Here is a 15,320-nt window from a genome sequence, read left to right as displayed (position 1 = left end):
CCCAGGCCGATTGTGCTCTGTTGGCTGGGGTGGGTGGAGTTATTAGGTCGTCTTCCCCATCCTGGGAGGAGAGGCCCTTAATACACCCATTTGACAGAAAAATAAAGCTTTTCTGTGCTGCCTGTGTGAGAAGTAGGTTCCGCCGCAGGGTCAGGAGATCCTGGTAAGAGCCGCTTAACCAAGAGGCTTTACTCTTTTGTGCATCGAGGGAGACCCAGAGCCGGGCCGCCCAGATCCACGGAAAGCTTCCAGCCCCTCCGGCCCCGTGGCTCCGCCGTTCTCGGGGTCCGGGATGCCGCTGCTGTGGCAGGGCCACTGGGGGTTGGCCCGCGTGCTTCTGCGTCCATCCGAACTGTCAGGACCCAGGTGGCATAGCTCTTAGCTTCGAGGAGGTGGGGGGTGGGGGCAGCGAGGCACGGTTTGTGCAGCCGATGCGTTGTTTCGGCTGGAGACCGGGGGCTTATCGATGCCGGTCAGGGTTTGAACCCAGAACAGCCCAGCCTCTTAGCCAGCCACTCGGTGGTCCTGCGGGGGTGCACGGAGGGGGGCACGGTGCAGTCGGGAAGTCATGTGGCACGTGGGCGCCGGCCGGGGGTCCTGGTGTTGCGGGAAGGTCTGCCTTTGTTTTTCTTGGGGTAGGACGGCCAGGGGCAGTGTCCTTCCCTGGATGTGCTGCTCGGAGCCCTGGAGACCCTGCCTGGGGACTAAGAGCTTGCCGGCCCCCCCTCCTTCCAGCCCCCTGGTGTGCACCCCATTCCCACACAGCCCCTCCTAACACCTCTGGGCGTCCTACTGCACAGGCTGGAAACCCCACCCCACCCGGCCCCTGTCCCCTCCTTGTGCTCCGACACGTCGCACACGTAGAAAACATTCCTGCCCTGCCAGGTGGCCTCTCTGGAGCCTCCTGTCCCCTGAGCAGATCAATGGCTCCATGCTGCCTTCCTGGCAGGGCTGTCCCCCAGAAGAACCCGCTGAGACCTCGTTCTCGGGGCGGCGGGGGCGGGGGGGGGGCGGTGACGGGCACAAACCCAGAGGGGCCTGGCTGTGGGCTGGTGCACCTCCCCCGCCCAAGTCCAGGGGCTGGGGCAAAGGTCAGCAGGTGGCCTGGGGCTGGCCTTGAACTTCCTTCCAGCTGCTGGGGCACAGTGCTGGCTGGGGGGTGGGGGTGCGGGGGGGGGGGAGGGCTCTCACTGTCATCCGCTTTGGATTCTTACCTGCTTGCGACACCACATTTCACTCTTCAGTTGCTCCCAGGGTCGCAGCCTCCTGGGCTCAAGGCCCACACCCTTCCCCTTTCACAGGCAGACGTGAATGCTTAGTGAGGTCAGGTGCATCGCGCAAGGTCATGGCCAGAGAAGGGAGCCAGGATCCGGATCTGCCTCACCTAGAGCTTGCGAAGGCCCCACGTGTCCTCAGGCTAAGTGCAGAAGGTCTGAGGAGCCTGGGCTCCCCTGGGGCGCTGGAAGGATCTGTGGCGTCCTAGTGCTCAGAGGTTCTAGGTGGTTCTGGGTTGGGTAGAGGGCTCCTGAGAAAGATCCAGGAAGGGCCAGGACAGCCCATCTATCTGCTCGACGAACCATCCTGCTCCCGGGGGCCACGCGCCATGAGGTGGAAAGGTGGCACCTGTCACCCACCTGGCAGCGGGCACCCACCAGGCCACCTGGGCTCCACCTGGGGAGGTGGAGTCACGGAGTTGGGGGCTAGGGATGGAGAACAGCCCCCAGAGCTGTGCGGCCGAGTCCCCGGGGCCAGCACCGGGGACACCCGGCTCCCAAGAGGGCGGCCCCCCTACGCTCTGCGGCTGCCCGAAGGGTCCAGTGGGGCTAGTGGGGCTGGGCTCAGGACAATGGCGGCTGCTTTGGGCTGGCCGAGTGGGGACAGTGTCGCTTCTGCCTGGGTGGTGTCTCCAGAACCTCAGGGAAGGGAGGGAGGCCTCACAGCAGCTTCTGGAGTTCGGTCTTGCAATCCCGAGTCTTCACCCCCACCTCCGCTTGCCCTTTGCCTCGCATCTTCTGTTTGTTTTCGGAAAACCGGGTTAAGAGTGGGTCCCGGCCCACCTGGCGTCCCTGCGGTGTGACCTTGGGCAGGGGGCTTCACTGCTGAGCCTGGACTTCCTCCGTGGGGTGGATGTCCCGGGCGTGCCCACCTCGCGGGGCTACTGTCTGAGCCGAATGTGAGGGTTCCGTGCGAGGCGTGGGGGAGGGGCGTGCCCACCTGCCACGGCTCTCCGGGGGTGGGGGGGGGAGCCCCGCTTCCTGTCCCTGGAGGCGCGCGCGGGGCACCCAGAAGCGTCCTCGCTTTGCTTCCTTCACGTTGAGAAACTCTTAAAACGTTCACCTCGCTCACGCTTTTACGGAAGACCTTGGAGTGACGTGACGTCAGGAGAGGGAGAGGTGGGGGCGCGCTGCCTCCAGAGACTATGCTGTGTCCCCCGGGACGCACCGGTGCCTCCTCCAATCCCAGCGTGCACCTTGCTTTGGCAGCCTGCCCGGGTCACGGCAGCTGCCGAGTGTCGTGATGCATGTGTGTGTGTGTGTGTGTGTGTGTGTGTGCGCGCGCGCGCGCGCGCCCAGCACGCTGCCTGAGGTCCGCACGCGGTATTCCCCGCAGTTCTGGAAAAACCAGTCCGCAGCCAATGCCTTCCAGTAGATACAAAGAGAAATCCTGACAGAGAAGGGAGAGAAGTCCTGGAGACAGCCGGGGACGGCCACATCTCAGTGGGGGTGTGTCGGTGCTACCGAGCTGGACGTTTAAGAACGACTAAGGTGATAAATTTTATGTCACGTGTATTTTACCACCATTTTTAAAGAGAGGGAGAGAGAGAGAGACAAAGAAAGGGAGAAAGAAGAGGGCAAGTGGCTCTACCAGAGAGAATGCCGAGCACTTGCGCGTGTGGCCCGAGATCCTGTGCGGCGGCGGGAGGCGCCCCGAGTGAGTGGGGGTCTCCCTGCCTGCCCTGCCTGGCGCCCCGCGAATCCACCTCTCCCTGGGGCGGGCGACACCTGGACGGCTGCTGTTTTCTGATTCGGACCACCCTGGAGGGGCGCAGGGCCGGCCTCAGCATCGGATCCCGGGAGAGGCACCTGATTTCCTGGTGGCAATTTCCCATCGCCGGGCAATGCCGACCTGCCCTCCAGGCCTGGCTGTGCCGGCCGCCCGAGGGCTGATGCCAATTCCCCTCTAGATGCAGCCAGGGTTCTGGTTCCCATGTGCTTCGCTCTGACTGCTGGTGAAACGGAGGCTTTTGCCTGTTTACTGGCCATTTCCATCGTTCCTCTTTGCGAAGCACCTGCTCGTGACCCCTCCTTGTCCCCTCGGTCCTCACAGTGACCGAGAAGTGGTCTTTGCAGATGAGAAACTGGGGCCCGTGGAAGGCCAGCAGCCGGCTAGTGCAGCCCCGGAGCGGGAAGGGATGTACGGGCAGGTGTGGCCTGAGCTGGCCGAGGCTGGCCGGTCCGGGGAGGGAGCTGGCCTAATCACCTCGCCCAGCAGCCCCACGTTAGCTGCTGCGCCTCCCTGGGGCTCAGTGTCCCCATCTGCAACACGGGGCAGCTTGCAGACGCACGGCCAGCCCTGAAGCCTCAGCTCACAGGGGGCCCCCGGAGGAGCCGGACCCACAGACACAGGGAGTGGGAGGGAGCGGGGGGAGGGGAGGGTCCGGGTTCAGTGGGACAGAGTTGGGTCTGGAGGGTGAGGTGGTCCTGGGACGGTTGCACAACCGTGTGAATGTGCGCGATGCCGCTGGGCTGTGTGTGCGCAGTTTTAGGTCATGTGTGTTTTACGACAATTTAAAAAACTGGAGTCTGGCTTTGACTCCAGCGCTGAGTCTCTGCTCTCCTGAGAGCCATCGCTGGGCCTTGGGCGGTTTCTTCACCCTTCTGTATAAAGCGGGAAATCCCTCCCTTCCCATCAAGACCATGGACGGCCTCGGCTAACTCAGGGGCTGGAGGGCACCCGAACCTTCGGGGAGAAGGAGACACTTCTGGGTCAGGAACCCTTGGGTCCGTGGGGGCACATCTTTAGTTGCCTGCCCCCCCCCCCCCCCCCCGCAGGGGATGGGAAAGACCCAGGGGCCCTGCAGGGAGTTGACATGACACTGAGCCTCACGCCTTGGGCTCCGTCACCCCAAGGACCCCTGATGGGTCCCTTCCGGGGTACGAGCAAAGCGTCCCAGGCCACTCTGCCTTCCTGTGTTCTCCAAGGCCGGCCAGCACCTGCAGGCACATCCCCACAGACATACCCACTCACACCCGCCACATGCTGCTTGGAGGCGGCCCCTGAGGGTCCCCGATGCTCCAGAGCAGCTACCTGCGGGGGCGGGGGCAGGTGGTGTCCCAGGCCCGTGTGCATCCTGGCTCCCTTCCTCTCTCGCCTGTGCCCTCGGGGAGTTTTTAATGTTTATTTACCTGAGAGAGAGAGAGAGTGAGCAGGGGAGGGGCAGAGAGAAGGAGACACAGAATCTGAAGCCGCCTCCAGGCTCTGAGCTGTTGGCACAGAGCCCGACGCGGGGCTCGAACCCACGAACCGCGAGATCATGACCTGAGCCGAAGTCGGACGCTTAACCGACTGAGCCGCCCAGGCACCCCTATAATTATTATTTTTTAAATTTGATAAGTAATCTCTACACCCAACATGGGGCTCGAACCCACAGCCCTGAGATCAAGAGGGGCACGTTCCACCGACTGAGCCAGCCGGGCGCCCCTCCACGTTGGGTTTTTAGTCGCTGACACAGCCAGGAACCAGACCCAGGCTGGCCCTGGGGGCTCTCAGCCTCCAGCCTCCTTCCAGCTGAGTCTCCCACTTGGCTGAGCAGGCAGGGGTGTCGGGGTGAGGGCGGGGTCACACGGGCAGGTCCCTGGAAAGCAGATGTGGAAGTGGGCGCCCTCCCCTTTGCCAGAGGGCAAGCCGGGGCTCCGTCTGCCGTGGGGATCTCTGCTGTGTCTCTGTGTCCAGTCCGGCTGCGGGCCAGCGGGGCCCTGCTCACTGATGCTGTCTCTCTTTAGCATCATCAGTTGGTTTGTCCGGACCTTCAAGTACGTATTCGGCCTTCGCTTTGACATAAAGGGCCGCCAGAAGTTGGAGGTGGACCACCCGTGTGTCATCATTTCTAACCACCAGAGCATCCTGGACATGATGGGTAAGGCGGGGCCGCGGAGGGGCTGGTGGGAGAACTGGCCCTTCCCAGCTGCAGGCCCAGCCCGGGACCCTGCCCCGGTCTCTGTGGGGGAGATGCTTCAGGGAGGTAGAGCCCGGGCCCGGATGAGCCGGCGGGCGAGGGGATGCTGACCCGGGCCAGCGGGACCCGTCCCTCCCTGCAGCCACACAAAGCTGCATGTGCCTGACGCTGCGCATGGGGCGCTGACGGCTGGCAGTTCTGCTTCACTCCCTCCCTTTGCGGGCGGGAGGCAGGGGTGGCTAGTGGGAAGGCATGATCGGCCCAGGCCTGTTGGTGGTCAAGGCACGGGGCTGGCGCTCTCCTCCTTGGGAAAGATGGCTGCCAGGCTCTGAGCACGGCCTCCACCTGCCTGGTGTCCCATGGCCACCTGCAGGCCTTATGGAGGCCCTACCCAAGCGCTGCGTGCAGATTGCCAAGCGGGAGCTGCTCTTCATGGGGCCTGTGGGCCTGATCATGTACCTCGGGGGTGTCTTCTTCATCAACCGGCAGCGCTCCAGGACCGCCATGACCGTGATGGCCGACGTGGGCGAGCGCATGGTCAGGGAGAATGTGAGTGTGGGCGTGATGGCCGCCGGGGGGGCAAGCGCTGGTCAGGGACAGTGTCAGTGTGGGTGTGATGGCCGCCGTGGACAAGTGTGTGGTCAGGGACAGAGTGAGTGTGGGCGTGATGGCCGCCGGGGACAAGTGCGTGGTCAGGGACAGAGTGAGTGTGGGCGTGATGGCCGCCGTGGGCAATCGCGTGGTCAGGGACAGTGTCAGTGTGGGCGTGATGGCCGCCGGGGACAAGTGCGTGGTCAGGGACAGAGTGAGTGTGGGCGTGATGGCCGCCGGGGACAAGTGCGTGGTCAGGGACAGAGTGAGTGTGGGCGTGATGGCCGCCGTGGGCAATCGCGTGGTCAGGGACAGTGTGAACGTGGGGTTCGGGCCTGTTCGGCACTGCACAGGCTGCCACGTTGTCGTGCAGAACGGCCCTCAGGAGCAGTGCCTACGCGTTAGCGGCGGTGGTCTCGGCGAGGAGCGGGGCTCCTTTGGAGGGGACGGGTTGTGAGGTTCCGCTCCAGCTGCCCCTCTCTCCCCTGCAGCTCAAGGTGTGGGTCTACCCTGAGGGCACGAGGAACGACAACGGGGACCTGCTACCTTTCAAGAAGGGTGCCTTCTACCTGGCGATCCAGGCCCAGGTACGCCAGGGCAGCGCCCTCTCCGGGGAGGGGGGCAGGGAAGCGGGTCCCAGTCGGCTTCAGGCGGAAGGCGACTGCCTGGCCACCGCCCCTCGGCACCTGCTTCCTGACCTGTGACGGAGGTCAGGAATTTCTTCGGGCCTCTTCACCCACTCTGAGCACTAGGGCTGGTGGCTGATCGGGTCCAGTGGGCAGTGGGATTCACGCTTGTCACCGGGGCACCCGTGCCTGGAGCTCCAGCACCCCCGGGTTGGAGCTGGCCAGGCAAGGGGCCCCCGCAGGGAGGCTGGGGTCGGCGTAGAAGGCAGAGGCGGCGGGCCTGTTTGCTGAGCGCCCGGGAAGGCCGAGTGCTCGTTGGGTCCCGCAGAACCGCTGGCTGGAGTGGGGTTTCGGGGGCACCAGCGGGTCCAGAGGGGCAGGGCTGGGCAGAGCCGGAGGCGGGCCTGGAGAGAGCGAGCTGTGAGCTCTGTGCTGGGCCGTTGTGCTCTGGCCCAAGGCGCAGTTTGTCCAAGAGGGGCTTGGGGGTGGTGCCGGGAGAACCTGGGGGCGCATCCGTCGGCGGGGCAGGGTCTCCTGGTGGGGAACGGGCGCCCTGTCCCACTCCCTGTCGGGGGGTGTTCGTGTTGGGGAAAGTCATCGTCTGGGGTCAGGGGAAGGGGCTGTCCTCCTGCCCAGTTGGGGTCTGGGAGGGGGCTGGGCAGGGGTCTGCTCGCCTGATCCCCACCTGTGCCGGGTGGCCTCTGGCGCCCCCTGGTGTCTGGCCCCGAGCACGGCTCGCAGGGGCTCCCAGCTCACACACCCGATGCCCTGGGTGCCTGGGGCGGAGGGGCCCTGAGCCCGGCAATGCCTCAGCAAGGCTCTCTCAAGCCCTGGACCTGCGGCCCCTCCAGCTGGGAGGTGGAAGGCACCCCTGCCACATGCCTGGGGCCGATGTCACTTCCCTGGGCTGGTGGCATGAGAGAGAGGGGTGGTGGGAGAGGGGACACTGAGGTGTGGCAGAGCTGGGGGGAGACGGCCTCAGCCAGGAGCTTGGGCATCTTCCCCTGTCCTCTCCCCTGGTTAGAGCTGCGCCGGGATGGGGGAGGGGTGGGCCCAAAGACCTCAGTAACCTCCTGCTAAACTGGACAGGACCCTGACCCCCCCCCCCACCCCTCCCCTGGGCCATCAGGACCGTAGGGGCACCGATGTGTATCATAAGGACATGTGCCAGCCCAGGAGGCTTCCTGGTGGAAAGGAATACTTGAGTGAAGATATGTGGGATGCGTTTACGGAACTCTGGGCCACCCAGGGCGTGAAAGGTGTCCCCGGCCCAGGGGTCAGTATGCAGAAGGGCCCTGAGGCAGGTCAGCACATCTGTGCGGCCATGGCACTCCCAGGACCTCCTCAGGCCGAAGGCAAGCGGGTGGCCAGGCAGGGCTCCCCGGTGGCTCATTCTTGGGGCTCCCGGTGGGCAGGGATGGGCTCCTGTGTGTCCTCAGGCACCGTGGCTTCCTGTCCACAGGTGCCTATCATCCCCGTGGTTTACTCCAGCTTCTCCTCCTTCTACAACTACAAGACGAAGTTCTTCACCTCAGGTAGCGGCCCCCCCCCCCCTCCACCGGTCCCCACACTCGGGCATAGCACCCTCGGCCGTAGGACACCCAGAACCCCAGTGGGATAGTTCCCGTCTCTGGGAGGTTCCTCTAGGCCAGACCCTGCCCCTCCGTGATCATGTGGTGAGTGGAGAAGGCAGGCGGGACTCTGGAATCCCAGCCACGAGCTGAGGCGGGCAGTAGTGGGCCCATTTCCCAGATGAGGACACAGAGGCTGGCAGAGGATGGGGTAGGTGCCCGAGTTCATACACACAGGCCCAGGCTGGGCAGCGGCCTCCCAGGTACCCCTGCGCCCACCAGCCAGGGAACTCGGGGCCGCTACCCTTCCTTCCAGACCCTAAGTGTGGGCACCCGGTGCCTGGGTGGGAGGGTGGGCCAAAGGTTGAAGGGCAGTGGGGGGAGGAGCCTTGCTGTGTCCCGCCCCCAGATGTGAGACTCCCGACCACCTAAACCATCACGGGGGATGAGAGTGTGATGGCGGGTGTGGGTGCCCGGGAGGGCGCAGAAGTGTTCAGCTTGGCAGGGCTGGTAGGGGCGCCTAGAGCCGTCAGACCCTGCAGAGCGTGTACTTTGGAGCTTTGGTTGTGTCACTTATTCTCCGTTAAAAACCAACCATCTGAGACCAGGGTGTCCAGGAAAGAACCCAGCCTGGTGGGGCCTTGGGAGGCTCCAGGGAAGGCCAGTGGGCGGCCGAGGAGCAGGAGGCAGGGGGTGTGGGCGGCGCGGGAGCCAAGAGAGGCCGCGACACGGGCGCCCGGACAGCAGGTGCTGGCGGGGGCCCCCAGGCCGCTGATGCCCCACCCCCCCCAACAGGAACGATCAGGGTGGAGGTGCTGGATGCCATCCCCACCAGTGGCCTCACCGTCGCTGATGTCCCCAAGCTTATGGATAGCTGCCACCAGGCCATGAGGACCACCTTCCTCCGCATCTCCAAGACACCCCAGGAGAACGGGGCCACCGCAGGGCCTGGTTCCCAGCCCGCCCAGTAGCCGAAGCGGGGCAGGACCTGGGGGCAGGACGGGGCCGACCGGGGGCAGGGCCTGACTGGAGAATGGACCGAGGGACCTCCTCCCCTGCCCCAGCTGCTAAACGTCACTGTGTCCTGCTCCTACGTGGTTCTCCCCGCTTTGGTTTCGCCCCGGATGCAGGCCACTGCTTCCTGTCACGGGCCTCGGATCCAGGCCTCCGATGTCCCCCAGGAGAGTCAGCTGGACCCTCCTCACGGAGCCCACCCTTGGGCCTCCCGGATCTGGGAGCAGGCCTGGGCCCAGACGGGCTGGCGGCCTCGGGGTGGATGGCCGGCGCTGAGACACTTTACCCTCCTGCCTGGGCCCGCGGGGTGCAGAAGCGGGGTGCAGGGCGGGCCCTCCGGGAGAAACGGGACTCTAGGTGGGGGCCAGACACCGGGTCCTGTGCAACCGGGGCCTCGGAGAGCCAGAAAGCAGAGGTCCTTGCTCCGCTGGCCTCGGGGAGCAGGGCGGCCGCCCGGGCACCGCTTTCCGTTGTTTTTTATAAAGGAACTCTCTGGAGTGCCTGGTGACTCGTGATCACGCAGGGGGCGGGCGGGACGCCACAGCCCTCGGCTCCCGTGCGCGTAGCGTGGGCGCCTCTGCCTCCCCGCTCCAGGGGCCAGGCCCACGATCATCCTGCATTGCTGTCTTCCGCGGGTGGGGGTGTCCACCTAAGTGGGCTGTGGGCATCCTGGGGATCTGGGGAAGGAGGCTGAAGATCTGCTCTTTGCCCCCTGGGGTTGCCACCTAGAGGCTAGTTTCGCCTTCCGGAAATCACCTGCTCCAGCCCCTGCCGCAGAGGGAGGACCGGGACCCTCTAGAGGAGGCTGTATAGAGGGGCTGTGTGGCTGCAGCCCCCTGCCCTGCCCCACGGCTGCCACCTTTCCCTCCCCCCAGGCAGCAGGTGTCCCCTCCCCCCAGGCAGCTTCAGAATGCCCTCCATGATCCACCAAGGACACAGCGGCTCCTGAACCTTCGCTTTATTCTGACACAGATCACAAAAGGCTCCCCGATGTGCTGCCCAGCGACAAAGACCCTCGTACCTTCCCTCCGCCATGGGCCCGCTGGTGGGGGTGCAGAGGTGCCGGCCAGGCGGAGGCTGGATTCATACCTAGGAGGAACGAATCCCGCCCCACCCAGCACCATGGTGACCGGCTCTCAGGAGCCAGAGCCGGGAACCCGTCACAGCTCCTTCTTGCAGGAACCTGTGGGCGGGTGAAGGGCTGAGGTCAGAGGTCAGTGCCCCCCCCACCTCCCCCCCCCCCCCCCCCCCGGGCAGGGCGGCCCCCCCCCCCCGCCCTCTGGCCCCAGCCCCCAGAGCCCTCAGGCTCCCAGGGAGCTCCGTGGGTGGGGAGGTGGGCACCGGGACCCCAGCACTCACAGGACCCCAGCTGCTCCTCCAGGAAGGAGATCTGCTCACTCAGAGAGTCGATGCGGTCCAGCTGCTGGAAGGAGTGAGCCAGGAGGCTTCCGGGGTCGGGGAGCCCGTGCTCCAGGGCCCTGGAGGCCAGGCTATGCAGCGGGGCCAGCACCAGCTGCAGCTTCTGTGGGGCAGGCAGAAGGTTCCCTCTCTGCTCCGCAGCTGTTAGGGAGCACTGGCCAGGAAGGCTTGCCGACGCCCACACCCAGCTCTGCAGGGCCCTGGGTATTCACCCGAGGGAGCTTCTGGGCCAGGAGGGCCAGACGGGGGGCCATAGGGGGACACCACATGGGCCCAGTGACGGTCCCCAAGGCCCAGGGTCCCGGGTCAGGGGATCTAGGAGGGGTGGACCAGAGCTCTCCAGGGGTCATCGAGCCAACGGGCCCATGGAAAGACGGCAGGGACGAGGGTAGCGGTGGGCCTGGGCTCGGGCCCTCCGCCCGCCTGAGGGGGCGTGGCCAAGCTTGGTCCCTCCTCCCCTGGGGCTCCCAGGCATCAGCCCGCTGCCCCTGCCAGGCCCCGGCCGTCAGTACCCAGGAGGCCTCCTTCCCGGGACCACCTCCACCGAACCCCGCAACCACTCTGAGGGTCTGAGCTACGTGACGGGAGACAACGGGGGGGAGGGGGGGGTCCCGGCCCAGGCCTCACCTGTTCCAGCACGTCCACCCTTGACCGAAGCCTCTGCACCTCCTCCTCGACTGTGCCGTCTGTTCCTGGGGAGATCCCGGTGCTGAGTCGGGCAGGCCCAGCCCCACACCCCAGGCTGGCTCCTCACCTCCCCCGGGAGACCTCCCGGCCTCCGCCGAGTGTGGGGCACGGGTCTGGAGACGGGGGCTCAAGCCCCAGCGGTCACAGACCCAGCTGCCGTCGCGAGCCCACCCCTACGGCAGGCGCCCAGGCAGGCCCGCAGACCACCTCCGCACGCCTCGGTGCCCCCCGCCCCGGCCCCCACGCTGTGCCAGGGGCCCCGCGGTGCTGAGTGGTCCGAGCCGAGGTCCACACTGCGCTCCTGGTGCCAGGCTGCCGACAGCGCATTATTACTCACGGTACGAGTTTGAAGTGTCACAGCGCGTACCAAAAGTAATAATGTCCCGTCGGCAGCGGAGGTGTGGCTTCTCCCGGCTGCCCGGGCAGGGGCCGCGGAGAAGACGCGGGGTGGGGGCCTTCTTCCACTCTCTCGGCTGAGGTGAGGCCCCCTCTCGGCAACCCGTCCCGTGATGCGCCGGGGGGGGACGGCCACCCGCCTTTCCCCTGGGGAAGATCCCCCACTTCTGCCCGGGTCAGGGAGATGGCCTGCCGCCCCGGGGCTGGCTGCCCCCACGGTGGCGGGCACAGATCGGCAGGGTGACGCCCAGCCCCCTCTCGGGCCCTCCCTGTCCCACCTCCCAGCACAGCAGCAAGGACGCGGGCAGGGGCAAGGGGGAAGCTTACCTGTTGTGGGGTTCGGGGCTAGCCGGGGGGTCCCTCTCTTGGGCAGGCAGAGTGCACCATCTGCGGACGGGCTGTGCCCCTCCTGACACCGGCACGAGTAACTGCCCGCGGTGTTGACGCAGTGCTGGGGGCAGGGGCCCCGTCCGGTACTGCATTCGTCCACGTCTGCGGGAAGAGGGGTGTGGGCAGGGAGGGGCACCCACGCTGAGCCCCCTTAACACCCGCCAGTCGGCAGGCCACCCGGGACACCCAGGGTGGCGTCCACAGGACCCTTCCCCTCCGGAGGGACGGGAGCCAGCCTCACCTGTCTGGCAGGTGTCACCCTGCCATCCTGGAGGGCAGTGACAGTGACCGGGCCGGACACAGCTCCCTCCGTTCTGGCACGGGGGCTGGCACACTGCTGTTGAGGGAGAGGCCCGTCACGGACCGAGGGGGGGGGGCCCCAGGGCCCTGCAGGGGTGGCAGCCGGGGAAGGGGCGCCGTGCAGCAAGGAGGCGCTCCACTCAGGCGAAAGCAGCAGGTGCTCTGCCCGGGGTCTGGAAAGGGGGATGGGGTGTGGCATGACCAGGCCGCAGGAGCAGTCGGCTGACTGGCCGACTGGGTGCTGTGGGGCCCCTGGGGCGGCCCTGCACCTCTCACCTGCTCCACAGGCCCTGGGGAGTCCACTGGTCCTCTTCCAGCCGGGGCAGCAAGCGTAGCGAGGCCTGGTGGAGGCCGGCCCGGGGCTGCGACGGTAGGCAGTCCTGTAGATGGTCCTGCGGGGTGTGCGGGGGCAGCGGGGCGTCAGCGGACCCGGGCTGGTCCTCCCAGCTCTTCACCGGCCTTCCCTCCCCGGGGGGCCGGGCCTCTGGATGCTGAGGGTGCCCTCCTGGGCCGGGACCGCTCAAGCCCCCAGTGCAGGAACCACCTGCGGCCTGGGGTCCTGGACGCCCAGCCCCGCTCTGAGCAGGCCCAGGAAGGGGTGACTCCCGAGTGGAGCTTTGCCAGCCCCTCCTTGGCCGGCCTGCCCAGTGGCAGGTGCACGGGACAGGGCCCCACCCCTCACTGGGCGTGCATCTCAGGGTCGCAGCCTGGGCCCCACCCACACTGCCCCCACCTTCTTGGCCAGCTGGGGGTGCGGGGATATCCCACAGGGAGGTCTTTGAGAACCCCCGCAGAAAGCAAAATCTTTTTTAAGACAAGTTGCCAGCTGACGACGGGAGACACGCCCCCTCGTGCTGGCCACTGGGATGTCCTGGGTGTGTGGGGGCAGGGTCTCTGTCTGGTGACCGCTGGGGCTGTCACGGGGAGAGGGGGACCCACTGGGGCTCCGAGGCAGGTGTCGGGGAGGCAGGCATCTCAAGCGGTAAGAACTTGTAGCCAGCCATGCCGGGAGCGGGCGGGCCCCCCTGAAGGCAGAGGGGAGCGGGCAAGATGGGCGACCCCCTCCGGAGATGGGGGGGGCGGGCAGGGAGGAGATGCTGTCTGAGCCTAATCACAGCCACGGCCTGGGACCAGGACCGGCCTAAGTCGACAGGGACGCCGGCCTCTGCCGTCCACTCAGTGAGTCCTTTGACCCCTCCGGGCCCGGGTTTCCCAGCTTGGGGCGACCCGCCCTCCTGGGCCTCAGGGTTTATGTGTGGCAGATGGGGGCCCTGCCGGGAGCGGGGGGCACTCACCGGTAGGTGCTGCAGGCTCGGTGCCCGTCACAGGTGGTGAGGTAGGGCTGGTAAGCCCGCTGCACAAAAGACTCAGACTCGGGGCCCCTGGGAGCCCCGACGGCACACACCTTGCGGCTACAGAGGAGGGGGGAGCAGCGTGTCAGCCCGGGGCTCCCGGAGCCCAGACTCTGGGGAGGGGCCGAGGGCTCCTGTGGGGGCCCCCCCCCGCCCCCCCCCCCGCAGTGGCCAGAGGGCCGACTCACCCAGGCCGGAAGACGTGCTCAGTGCCGCCCACTGCCAGCACCAGGAGCCACCCCAGAAGCAGCTCCCTGGAGTCACACATGGCCCGTGCGTCCCAGCGGGTTGGCCTTCTCCTGACGGTGGCCTGGAGCACAAGGCACAACCCCCTAAGTCCCTCTGCGGACCCCTCCTTGAGCCCGTACCTCTGCGGCTGCGGGCGACGGCGCCCTGGGTCTGTGACACCCGTCCCGCGCAGCCGCTTCCCCAGCAGGAGAGCCCCAAGGCCAGTGCCAGCCCCGTCCTCCCCCAACCCGTCTCAGCAGGTGAGGCCGGCCCTTTGCCAGTCACGGGGGCCCAGGACCAGAAGCCGGCACCCTCACGGTGGGGGCGGAGGCACGTTGGTCTGGGTGAACCGTGAAGGTGTCTGTGGCTCCCGCAAAGTTCACCTGGGAAGGTGGGGGCCCGGGGGGAGCCTCTGCACCCGTTCTAACGCCCTGGCTAGCGCCCTCCTTGTCCCGGCAGCACAGTACCAATCTCAGTCTGCACACGGGGCGTTAGTGAGCAGAGCTGGAACCCAGCCCAGCTGGCTTGGCCCTCGGGCCCTCAGTGTCCTCATCTGCCAAATGGGGAGCCAGCCGTGGCGGGGGGGGGGGGGGGGTGGGGTGGACAAGGAGGGTGCAGGCGTTCAGCATGCGGGAGCCACACGGTCCTGAGAACGGGGCAGGGCCTGCGTATAGGAGGGGGTCACTCCTACACTGGGGTCTGACCGGTCTGGCCCAGGGATCCCAGGACAGCGGGGCGGGGGGCACTGGAGGAGCCCTTCCCACATGCCAGTGGAGCCAGAGGCCATCCCTCTGTGCTGTGGATGGAAGTCAAGGAGGCTGGGAGAGCATTCCTCGGAATGTGAGCAACCCCAGCCCAGAACTGCTGGTCTGCAGCACGCTGAGGGCGCTGTGCGATCTGGGGGGCTACCAGCTATGCGCGCAGCCAAGCATCTGGGTAGACGGGGAGCTCCCCGCCCCCATGCTCCAGGCACGCCACCCGAGGCCCCCAAGGGGCTGGGTCCCACCCACGTGGGCAGCGCCTGGCCCTACGGGGCATTCAGCAGGGAAGCACACAGCAAAAAGCTGAACTTCTGTGGGGGCAGGAGGTAGAATCGGGGTAGTTCGCCCCCTTCTCTGGGACACCACAAGGGTCTCAAGAGGCCCCTTCTCCAGCTCTGACAGCTGGTCCCATAAAGAGTGAGGCCTGCAGAGCCCCACCCCGAGGGGAGAGTGCTACCACAGCTGGTCTGCACCGACGGCTGGGGGTGGGGTCGGTGCTCTGGCCCCCCCCCCCCTGCATCACATGGACCCACGTGGGGCGGAGAGGCAGCCGGACGAGAGTCCTTCCTTCCCACACCCCTGCTCTTGGTCGGTGGCCAAGCGGGGAGGGCAGGGGGAAGCCGAGGTGCTGGGACTTAGTTTGGGGGGCCGTGCGGTGCTTCTCAGCAGTCTGTGGGCAGGGGCACGTCCTGTCAGAGCCAGGGAGGGGGGGCTCGGGAGTGGACCCTGGGGGGGGAGCACAGCACACCGTTGGGGGGGGGGCACTCCTGGAGGTCTAGGCAAGCACGAGAGGATGGGAGCAGGTGGCA

The 15,320-nt window shown here is 66.7% G+C and overlaps 2 protein-coding genes across 6 annotated transcripts in view; one reads left to right on the top strand and one right to left on the bottom strand.

Annotated features, from left to right (window-relative positions):
* Positions 1 to 2,298: 2,298 nt before the first annotated feature.
* AGPAT2 (1-acylglycerol-3-phosphate O-acyltransferase 2) lies at positions 2,299 to 9,478 on the top strand. Of its 2 annotated transcripts, XM_040464378.1 has the most exons (6): positions 2,299 to 2,765; positions 5,004 to 5,137; positions 5,550 to 5,725; positions 6,259 to 6,354; positions 7,856 to 7,928; positions 8,760 to 9,478. In XM_040464378.1, exons 2-6 carry the CDS (start codon positions 5,131 to 5,133, stop codon positions 8,933 to 8,935), a joined length of 528 nt encoding a protein of 175 aa, XP_040320312.1. In that variant the 5' UTR covers positions 2,299 to 2,765; positions 5,004 to 5,130; the 3' UTR covers positions 8,936 to 9,478. The 2 variants fall into 2 exon arrangements, with proteins under 2 accessions (XP_040320312.1, XP_040320311.1); XM_040464377.1 differs by lacking the exon at positions 2,299 to 2,765 and having other exon boundaries at positions 4,643 to 5,137.
* Positions 9,479 to 9,921: 443 nt separating this feature from the next.
* EGFL7 (EGF like domain multiple 7) overlaps positions 9,922 to 15,320 on the bottom strand; it is an 11,163-nt gene continuing 5,764 nt past the window's right edge. The window contains exons 2-10 of one of the 4 annotated variants that reach the window (XR_005787130.1): positions 13,711 to 13,832; positions 13,466 to 13,582; positions 12,447 to 12,562; positions 12,112 to 12,207; positions 11,808 to 11,972; positions 11,025 to 11,089; positions 10,338 to 10,500; positions 10,085 to 10,161; positions 9,922 to 10,050 (exon numbers count right to left, since the gene is read on the bottom strand). Coding sequence is in view for 3 of the 4 variants with exons in the window: in XM_040464373.1 (XP_040320307.1) it covers positions 10,139 to 10,161; positions 10,338 to 10,500; positions 11,025 to 11,089; positions 11,808 to 11,972; positions 12,112 to 12,207; positions 12,447 to 12,562; positions 13,466 to 13,582; positions 13,711 to 13,790 (825 nt within the window). In the remaining variant the exon portion in view is untranslated. Of the gene's footprint in view, positions 10,162 to 10,337; positions 10,539 to 11,024; positions 11,090 to 11,807; positions 11,973 to 12,111; positions 12,208 to 12,446; positions 12,563 to 13,465; positions 13,583 to 13,710; positions 13,833 to 15,320 lie in introns of all 4 variants that reach the window. The other 3 variants (XM_040464375.1, XM_040464373.1, XM_040464374.1) reach the window with 3 other exon arrangements.

This window comes from Herpailurus yagouaroundi, unplaced genomic scaffold (genome assembly GCF_014898765.1).
Source record: "Herpailurus yagouaroundi ecotype Mexico unplaced genomic scaffold, PumYag 440, whole genome shotgun sequence".
NCBI lineage: Eukaryota > Metazoa > Chordata > Mammalia > Carnivora > Felidae > Herpailurus > Herpailurus yagouaroundi.
The sequence above is the reverse complement of the archived record's forward strand: the minus strand, read 5'-3'. Positions and strand labels throughout refer to the sequence as shown.

What these genes read in the sequence shown, in the direction of transcription:
- AGPAT2 (XM_040464377.1), top strand. Translation starts at nt 4,867, where the DNA reads ATGTGGAAGTGGGCGCCCTCCCCTTTGCCAGAGGGCAAGCCGGGGCTC. An exon ending in GAGCATCCTGGACATGATGG is followed by an intron (nt 5,138 to 5,549) that starts GTAAGGCGGGGC and finishes GGCCACCTGCAG; the next exon opens with GCCTTATGGAGGCCCTACCC. An exon ending in AGCGCATGGTCAGGGAGAAT is followed by an intron (nt 5,726 to 6,258) that starts GTGAGTGTGGGC and finishes TCTCCCCTGCAG; the next exon opens with CTCAAGGTGTGGGTCTACCC.